Source organism: Sander lucioperca, chromosome 11 (assembly GCF_008315115.2).
Source record: "Sander lucioperca isolate FBNREF2018 chromosome 11, SLUC_FBN_1.2, whole genome shotgun sequence".
NCBI lineage: Eukaryota > Metazoa > Chordata > Actinopteri > Perciformes > Percidae > Sander > Sander lucioperca.
The window spans coordinates 20,975,270-20,985,420 of NC_050183.1; the positions used below are offsets into that span (position 1 = coordinate 20,975,270).

General features: G+C 42.4%; 1 protein-coding gene across 3 annotated transcripts in view; it reads right to left on the reverse strand.

Moving 5' to 3' along the window:
* The window catches only part of syde2 (synapse defective 1, Rho GTPase, homolog 2 (C. elegans)), a 49,377-nt gene extending 40,189 nt beyond the window's left edge, over positions 1 to 9,188 (reverse strand). Inside the window, exon 1 of one of the 3 annotated variants that reach the window (XM_031283853.2) lies at positions 6,915 to 9,184. In XM_031283853.2, coding sequence (XP_031139713.1) covers positions 6,915 to 8,973 — 2,059 coding nt within the window. In that variant the 5' untranslated portion in view covers positions 8,974 to 9,184. Of the gene's footprint in view, positions 1 to 6,914 lie in introns of all 3 variants that reach the window. The other 2 variants (XM_031283855.2, XM_031283854.2) reach the window with 2 other exon arrangements.
* Between the last annotated feature and the right edge of the window lie 963 nt (positions 9,189 to 10,151).

Here is a 10,151-nt window from a genome sequence, read left to right on the forward strand (position 1 = left end):
TTATTGACAAAGCCCTGAAAGTGACACACAGAGAGAACAGAGGACTGCACTGGGATTTCATTTTCCCTGGAAGTCAACCAGCCTCTCTCTGCTTCCCTGTGATCTACAAGGCAACTTTATAAAGCAACTCGCAATAATCATCTCCAATGCCTCAAAATCCCATAAACACCAACTTTGGAGTTCCTCTCACCACAACAAAAACAAGTATTAAACTTTATTTCTCTACTTGCTGCTCGACTTTTTTCCCCGCTTGAGAAATATGACAAGTATGATATACAGTGGGATGAAATTGCTTCAGTTAGGGATGCCATTCCTCTGCATTCCAGCTGATTATATAAGACACTGCTGAGTACATACAATTGCTTTCAGTCACTGGCAAGAATAGAGGCCATTTTTAAAACCTTCCTAATCTCAACAGTGAAAAAAACCCAGCTTGAATGACAAAAACACAACCCATCACAGCCCCTCTGTCATCTGTTTTATTTGAATTCAAAAAGGACATCTTTAAGTATTTCTTCCAGTCTGTTCTGTTTAAGCTAAGGAAGGTTTCCAGGCAGAAAAATGAGCAAGCAGTGTGTTTGCATTAGCCTACATTATGTTGTGTTTGAGTGCCTGAAGCACAGTACCTTTAACATGTGCCAGCTGCTGAGTGAAGGCAAAACATGCAGTATGTTTCTGCAGCTATACTGAGTCCCAAAAATGAATATGTAGGCCCAAACTGGCAGGCTATAATAATCTGCTATGACGGTTTGTTTTCAGCTGTTCTGGCCTGAAGTTCCTTGTAACCCTTTAAACTGTCTACAAGCAGTGCTTTTACTTACATATAACTCTACATGTGGGGAACCTATAGAAAAGTACATTACAATAGGAATTATATGTTTTTGTACACTAGCCTTTTAGTTTACAAAATTATAAAAGGCATTTAAGACACATCCAAAACTACAGGCTTAGCCTATAATCGATAGTTTCTTCTCACCAGATGAAGTACATCAAATGAGGGTTAACTGAAATAAACAAAGACACAGATTTAAAGTCACTTAAAGGCACAGACACACAAGAGGCTAAACATTAACATTTAAGAGGTAGAAGCTAAGTTTGTTTTACAACCTTATCAAAAATTAACTATCACACACATGTGGAAGGGGAAGGATTAAATCAATCATAGGAAAAAGTAGAGAAGAACTTTTTGGGAGGGAGGGGAAAGATTTCTAAGACTGAGATGGATCCAAAAACTGCAGACTCTGCCGCTAACGCTCAATCTGGTAACGCGAGACTAAAGAGAGGTGAGATGGTTATGCATGGAGTTGTTGTCAGCATGCCATCTTCTTTAAGGGGTCTTTCATAACTGGAAGAGGAAGCGTGTTCTGACACGAGCAGCATTCCAGACCACAGCTCCAGATTTACAGCCTCGCCATCGTCTCCTTCCACTTCCACAGGAGTAACACCTTCCCCAAAGCAACGACAGGACACTGGTTTCGACTTAACCTAATGAATGAGATTTTAGCCATTTTCACTGGTGTCAAATATCAAACTATCACAACACTCTCCAGCTCCACTCACTACTCACATCAGCATGTCAGTAATTCCCATCCTTAATTGCTTTTGATATGATAAGCTGCTTGTGACTCTAGCAGTTTTTGTACTGCAGAACATTCAGCCTGATGAAAAACAGATAATAGAATTGCTCATTCTGCTTTTTCTTCAAAACTAATCTACAATTTGTCATTATTCGAGGGGAACTGTTTTCACAGGATAAGCTGTGTCTAAAGGTGTTAACTGAAATGCTCAATTAAAAAGACATTTAAGAGATATAACAGTTTGTTTTACGCCTTTAACAAACATTATCAACAACTTGTGGATTGGGAACAATGAAAATGTTTGCAGAGCTACAACGATTAGTTGATTAATCTTTTAGCCGATCGTCAGAAAAATCAACACCTATTTCGATAATCGATTAATGGCTTGAGTAATTTTTCAAGCTAAAATGTCTCAGTGTTGATGATTTGCTGCTTTTCTTTGTCTCATGTGATGGTAAACTGAAAATGTGAGGGTTTTGGACACAAGCAATTTAACTCTTGTTTTGTCTTCGGGTCAAATTTGACCCATTTAAAAAGAAAAACAAATTATATATATATATATATATATATATCTCAGAAATACAGGTTTCTTTCAACCATATTGCCCAAAAATAACTTGGATGCATGTGTGTACGTTATATGGATACAACGTTCTTCGCAGGTAAAATCAAAGATTACTTCAATTGAATTTATTAAATTTTAGAGCATTTGAAAAAAACGTTTAAATGGTTTCAAAAGTCTATCCTGACTAAAAGTTGACAAACCAGTCTGTGATACACTCAACATCATCTGAACTTAACTCTTAGTAAAAAATATAATAATTTATGCTTTTTTTAACTCAAAAAATAACTATAATGTCATATAAATTAGGTTTATTGACCATGAATAAAAACAAGCATTGAAAAAGTGACAAAACATTTAAAAAAGCGTCAAAAGCATGGAAAACAGCGCCAACAACGTTGGGAACAAAGAGTAAAAAAAAAGTTCATTTTCAATTTTGACCCAAATGGACAACAAGTTCATGGTAGACGGGAAAACAACACAAGGGTTAAAGACCTCATCTCAGGCTTTGGGAAAATGTGATCAGCATTTTTCACAATATTGTGACACTTCTATCCATCTGTCTATCAAAGAGCTAATAGATTAATCTAGAAAGTAACCTGCAGATTCATTGATAGTAAATGTTGTTAGTTGCAGCCCTAGGTGTTTGTTTTAAAGCAAATGCAGGGAAAGATTGTTCTAAAGTGAAAACAGCAGAATTATTCGTTAGGCAAGAACGTTTTGGGGATTTATTTGGAATATTACTTTAAATATTATGAATTTATGCCAACTAGTATGTTGCCACATATGACAAGATTGCTTTCCAGGAAGTAAAAGAAAAAGAAACCTGCTACTTTTCCCTTTGGTTCTTATTTGACCATCACAAGTACCTACTGACCTCCTATAAAAACAACGCAAAGCAAAAGAGAAGGTACATTTCCATAACACAGCCTGGCTCTCTGTGTGGCGATGGCATGGAGATGATGTGTTCAGGGCACTCACACCCCTGACCTGAAGGTAACAGATGGCCAGAGCTCATAATACAAGGGTGCACGTCAGTGTGAGAACATAAAAAAAAGAGATGGATGGGGAGGAGCAATATGGGTTTGTCTGAGGTGCTGAAAGGAATGCAAACATATAAAGGAAAAAAGCTTATTTCCTGGTTGTGCTGGTATGAACCTGAGCCACATGAGCCTGACAGTAAACCCAATTATATTCACATCTTAATCTTCTGAATCTTTCTCTCCTCTAAGACAAAACACTTGATCCACTTTCCCATAGGGTTTTCTTTTATTTCCTGAATTCCTTTTCCTTCATAGAGGCTCCTCTTTTGATAAGTGCAAAACACACACACACCAGCTAGTTTTCTCCTCCATACAGACAACACTTTGTTATGTATACAGAGTTTCGGGCTCCCCCCCTACAGAGGGAATCTTTTGCTGTGTGCCATGCATTCCTGTTGACACTCATTCATATGGTAATGAGGATTCTCAGTGTAGATTTTTCTTTTTACACCAAGGCATGGCCGAGATCGTCCAGGGTTGCATCACATGTCAACACTTGCATCCCGTTGAGGCGTCCTGGCAGCACAGCCTGCGTACGCCAATGCCACTTCCTCCTCATTAAGTTGGCTTTTAAACCCAAATTCTTTTCAATGCTGCAGCTCTTTCAGTGACTCTTCTGTCTTGTCTCATTGTTTCTGTTTGAAAAACTGATCAAAATGCTTCAGGGGAGAGACTGCCATCTTAAAAAGGCACACAGACTCACAGTGTGACCCAATTAGGTGCAAAACACTGCTAAAAGTAAGACAAGTCATTGAAAAGCCCTTTAACAAAGCTTTGTATAGTAGCTCTAGATAGAATGCTGCCACCTAGTAAATACAATCCAGTTAGTGTTACTGATTATCAATCATTTAAAGTTGCTAGTGTTCGCCCCACACGCTTTGCAGACACCACCATGAACCTCATTCATCTCATAAACCATCCTGGTATGAACCTGATGACCCAAGTTTCTCCTCCATCACCTGATCTGTCTTTAGAGCGTTCATCCTCCATAATTCTGTCCAAGTACAGACGCACCAGACAAGACACATTTAAAAACAACAACTCTGCAGCCTAAGTAACAAGGTTCCTGGCGCAATGCAGGAAACCAAACGCCACATCGTTCTGACATGACTTGACAACAGTCGAGAAGGATTTTATTACACCTGCACTCTTGTCTCATTTTGTAGCTTTGAATCTACTGAGCAAGCAGAAATGAATGTAATCAAAATGTTGAGCAATACTGCACAGTGTGCCTAATTTTTGCTTTATAGTTGATGTGTTATCATTAAAAGATTTTGTCAACAGTTTGGGAAATGTGCTGTTTGCTTGCTGAGATTTAGACGAGAAGATCAATAGGCTACCTCTTTCATATGGTCAGTATTTCTAGACAAGCAAACAGGGTATGATTTTCCTCTTAGTTTGAAAAAACAGAAGAGAATAGTTCATTAAAGAAAGAAATGAAAGACAAGAATAAATACCTCCCAGGAGTGGATCTTGTACTCCTCTGTTTGTGGTGTCTATGGCTCAGTCTCAACATCAGCTTTGACTGACACACCACTCCTGAGTTCAGGTCTGGCCAAAACATATTGCCTGGATACTGCCTGCCTTCCGGCAAGCCAATCCTCTGCCACAGCCCTACATAACAAAACTATAAATCCTCCAACTGCAACTATAAACATGCATGCACCGGAGATATGCATATGCATGCTCATGTGCACAATATCCCTCACCCACACATATAAGGAGTGAACCACTCAGCTGTGGGTGATTATCAACATGATCTTTTACACAGTAATTAAAGGACAAGTCAGGACAGAAATAAATTAACTGCAGTCTAATTAAGCCAATATTATTGTCCTATGACTTCATAGTGAAATCTAATTTCCAAGTAGCACTCAGGGGGAAGAACAGGACTATTTTTAGAAAGTCAGAATAATATAAATATTTGCATACATTTAGAATAGAACCATAAACTCAATGAAGAGTTCCAAGCCAAGATAAGCAATTCACTGGAGCTTTTGAGAGCTTTGGCATTTTTTTTTTTTTTAAATGGCTCTTTGTGAGGCGCTGAGGCCCACAGGGGCAGGATAAGTCCAGGGCTGACCTTAATAAATGCTTAAGCGCCCTTCATTTTGTTCATTCATGGCGAGGAATTAAGTGACACAACGCAAACAAGTTAAACAACGGGAATGGCATCCTAAATATTCAATCCAGAGTCTCTTTAAAATGCAAGTTACCAGGGAGCTGTCCAGAGCAAACGACTGAGGAGGAGGGCAACATGACAGCTCAAACCCCCCCCCTACACACACGCACACACGTACACACAACTACCACAGAGAATAACTGCAGTGGCTTCTCTCCTGCTTTGGATTCCTCTGGCCACAGCTGTGGAAAAGTTTAGTGGGGACAGAGAAGGAAAAGCTTAGCAAAATGGGGAAAAAATGAGAATCAAGGGGGAAAAGAGAGCTTGGAAACTACTATCAAGAAGAACCCCATCTTTATTTGAACTGAAACACAGCAGAGGAACGATTTTGAGTTGTAAAAGATGGAGCTATGTTGAGCCAACAGAGGCTGGAAGTCAAACACAGAGTCCTTCCGCTCAGCAGGCTCAGAGATCACACTCTATTTCTAGCAGCACAGCACACTGGTAGTCAACAACAGCCTGCACACATGGCAGGTCATCTATTTACTCTGGAAAACACTGTCAGAACAACACATATGCACACTGGCACTCACAAACACACACACAAACAAGCAAACAAACACATACAAACAAACTATGAGCGGTAGAATAAAAAGATGGTAATATTTTTTTGATTCATACAAAGCGATTCCATTTCCACATCGTGTGCAACAAATGTCAATAGAAAGTTTTCCACACAGGCCGTTTCCGAATCCTATAATTGAACTGGCACACTACCTTGTTTGCAGTCAGTTCAGGTCAGCATGGACATTGCATGCAATTCATGTAGTAAAACCATGCACTACACAGTGAAATGGTAACTAAATGTATATGTTTATATTTATATGTGTAAATGCAATTAAAGTTTGTATAATAAGTGGGTAACTTGAGTTTGTGGTGAGTTTATTTTGTCAAGAGTGTCTCCATCTGCTGAAGAAAGATTAGGTCATATGATTGAAAGCTCCAGAGCAGCTACTAGATGGACCAACGTGCATCCCACCTAAACCCTAAAAATATCACATTTAAGTAACACTTTGAACACCTAAACTAACTAATTTGGTACTTTCTGTGATAACTTGTCAATGGTTTCATGATACAGATGTTTTCCCATTTTTGCACCACATCATAAACACAACATCATTTGGCATTTTGTACATAACATCACATCACAAGTCATTCACACACACAAATCAACCCACCACCAACACCACGGAAAACACCACTGTAGCTAGCAGAGGAGAGAGGGAGTTAGTTGTTACTGAACTACACTGTGAGTGATCCGACCTAGAAACCTGATGTGCTATTAATTTAGTGTTAAAATGCACCTAAATTAGTGTGAAGGACAGAACCTGCCACCGGTTAGAGAATCCTACAAGGAAAGCAAAGAGATCTGAGGTGCCTCGTCCCTTTGCTTTGCATCCAGAAGAGGAGGAGTGCAGGGTGAACCGCCACCAGACTGAGTTTACTATGAGTGGAGGAGGATGACAATAATCAGATGGGAGGAGGGAGGGTGAGAGGTCTCTGATTTAGAGGATCCACAGGAGTTGAGGCCACTCCGTGTAGCCTTCCTACCTGGCTGCTGCTGCTGCTGCTGCCGTGGTGACTTGGCCTTGACAGATTTAACCCCTCGGCTGGATGTCTGGACCTCTGGTTTACACACACCGTAGTTACCCTGAGGACAGGACCGGTCCTGGCTTTGGCGTGCGCCACGCGGCAAAGACGAGCCCTCGATGCGCTGCTTCATCTCGGAGGACAGCAAACGCCCCTTGTGCATCCACTCTTGCATCTTGTTGACAGTGACGCCGTGCCCCTTGTTGACAGAGTTGGCCCTCTGTGCTCGCACATGAGTCAGCTCCTGCTTGTTGTCGTGACCCTGATTTGTTGATGCATCAGCGTTGCTGTCTGTTGAACCCGTGAGGCTGTTGACTGAGCCGCTGCTGTCATTGAGCTGCCCGCCACGGTCTTCATCACCGCCAGCATCTTGTAGCAGCTCATCACTGCTGACAGCACTGTAAAGCACCTGAGGTTCTGACAGCTCACCCACTCCTGTGGCTTTAACCCCTCTATCTGTGGCCCCTTTATCACCACTGATGTCTGGACTCTGCGTTCCAAGAGCCTGGATACAGAGGGAGTGTCCACCTGGATACCTGATAGCTCCGTCACTAGCGGAGCGCTGTAATGTGGGTCTTATCTTGGTCAAGGACAGGTTTACCATACTCTTACTATTCAGTCTGCCTTTGAAGCCTGACTCAAGGTTCCCACTGAGGCAAAGCAGGAGTGAGTCAGTGTCAGACACCTGCTGAGGGCTGTGGTCCCCTCCTGAGGACCAGGAGTCACTGTCCATGTTCTTGGCAGACAACCTCGAGCACAAGCTGTCCCTGGAGTGGCTACTACAGGAGGAGGGGGCCTGCAGCTCAGTTAAACCACCACTAAACTGTTGGACATCCAGGTTGATATCATTCATAGCATTGATAAGAAGATAATAAGCTTCTTTCAGCTGGTTCCTAAGCCTGTCTGTTTCCTGGGCACTGTTCCCGTCATCAAGCTGTCTTTTATCTTGACCAGGCCGTGGCAGCTCTGCAACCTCTGCTCTATCAACATCACTTTTTGCTCTGATAGTTCCATAAAAAGGCAGGATTTCATTATCATAATAATCCTCATCTTCACTATCTAAAGTGTATCTAAGTGACTCCTCTGTGGCGCGCAGGGATGCCATATTAATGTCGCATATTTCTAACTCTGTGGGGAAAAACGTCGGGCTCTGCAGACCGCCTGCTGTCCCTCTAATGTCCCCTGCATACTCAGGCCCATAACTCTCTACATTTTTGATTACAATATTTTCCTCCGTGTTTATGGACAAACAGTTTGGCGCCGCGCAAACTGGCGAGTCTGTCTCCAAACTTTGGTTGTCAAAACCCCAGTTGGCGAGGTGTTCATTAACAGCCACTACAGTCCCTGCCATGTGCCGGGAGTGTCCTCCGTCTCTGGACTCCATCCCATCACTATCAGCAGTAGTAACCCGGCCCTCTGCTGGTTTACCGACTCCGGTTTGCGGCTCTCCCCGTGCTCGGTACACATCGTGATTTGAATTGTCCCCAAACCCGATTGAGTCCCCGACGCTGCACTGCCGCGGTACCGAGACGAAGTGTTTTCTCTGGACATGCGGTCCACCAAGCGAAACCCCTGCAGATAACGTGATTTTGGCAGCGGATTTGGGCCCCTGGTGACTCCTATCTCCCTCCCTAAACCCATGTCCCCCAAACTGCACTTCTCTTTGAAGTGAGACCCCCAGGGGCTCCTTGTTAACCTGAACCCTGCCCCCGCTGCTCCGCTCCAGGGGACGCTCTGCTGCGCGACTCTCCCGGACTACAACCCCCCCTGTTTGCACCATCGCCCCGTCAACACAATTCTCGTACGTACTCATTCTCTCTGTCGTGCAATCCAGACCTGTGAGCAACACTACCGGGCGAGCCTCGTCGGAGTCTCGCTGCGTTTGCAAAACTTTTTCTTTACCTTCTCGGCCCCCATTCGCCGCAGCCGCAGAGCCGTATCCACCGCCGACCGTCGCTGCTTTCTTGGATTTCTTCCCCCGGAGTTTCGCTAGTAAAGTCCTCCGCAGAGGATCAGCCATTCCCAGTTAATTCCTCCCGGTTTCTTTCAGCACGCTGGCTCCAGAAGGAAAGGGCCGAGTGGGTTCTCCTCGCTCGCCGCGGTCAAAGCTCGGCGGGCGGACGGGCTCCTCTCCATTCTCCGCTGTCACCTCCGCTCTGTCGCCTCACTCCTGCCTGGCTCACTCTGGTTAACTGCACACCTCTCTCTCTCTCTCTCTCTCTCTCTCTCTCTCTCTCTCTCTCTCTCTCTCTCTCTGCTGCACACACTTTGCCCTCCCTCGTTTTCTCTCTCTTCATTTCTCTCTAGCGCCTCACCTCACCTTTTCCTTATGTTTGCAGCTCAGATATTTGGCATATTTTCCGGGGTCAAAGTTAGGGACCTTGCACACAAATTATTCAGAGAAAATTGCATGAAAGCGTCTTTAAAACTACCGAATGTCTAACTTCAGCTTTTCTATGTTTTTCACAGTAGGAAAGTAGCAAATCCTCATAATTAAAAAGCTGGAACTAGGGAATAATGGGATTTTTGATTGGAAATGACTTATAATGTAACCTAATAGCCTATAGCCTAATAAAAAAGATATTTTTTTGTTTTGTTTTTTGGTTGCCAGGTCGTAGACAATCCCTTTTATTTCTTCTCCTCATCAATAAAGGTCAATGAATGGAACGTTTTAATAAGTCATCACTTCTGCAGTTACAAATTGATGTAATTGAACTGACTTGATTATTGATCAAATCATTAATACAGGCTCATGAGTTTCTTACTTTCTCATTAGCCCATGAGTCTGCAGTCAGGCTATATCAACAAGTCATTAATAACATGTAATGGCTTTGACGTTTTCATGAGCTATTCATGTAAAACATTAATAATTTGATTACTAAAGTGTTTATACAATATCTCTTCAGGTCTTTTTTTGGTCCATAGGCCTATGCTCTGAAAGCAGCCTTTTAGCTAACTCATTCACAGCATTGTTTATTAATGTGCACTGTCACTGTTAAATATATATACGATTAAGTCTTCCTGATTAATTAACAAACTACAAAGCTAATTCAAATGTCCTGTTGGAGGAGGATCAGCACTGGCGACAACCTGGCAACCCAACAGCTCATCTTATTAACATTTATAAGTGCTTGTAAATGTGTTATTAACTATAATATTAACAACTTGTAAACCCATAATACACTTGCGTGTTACGTT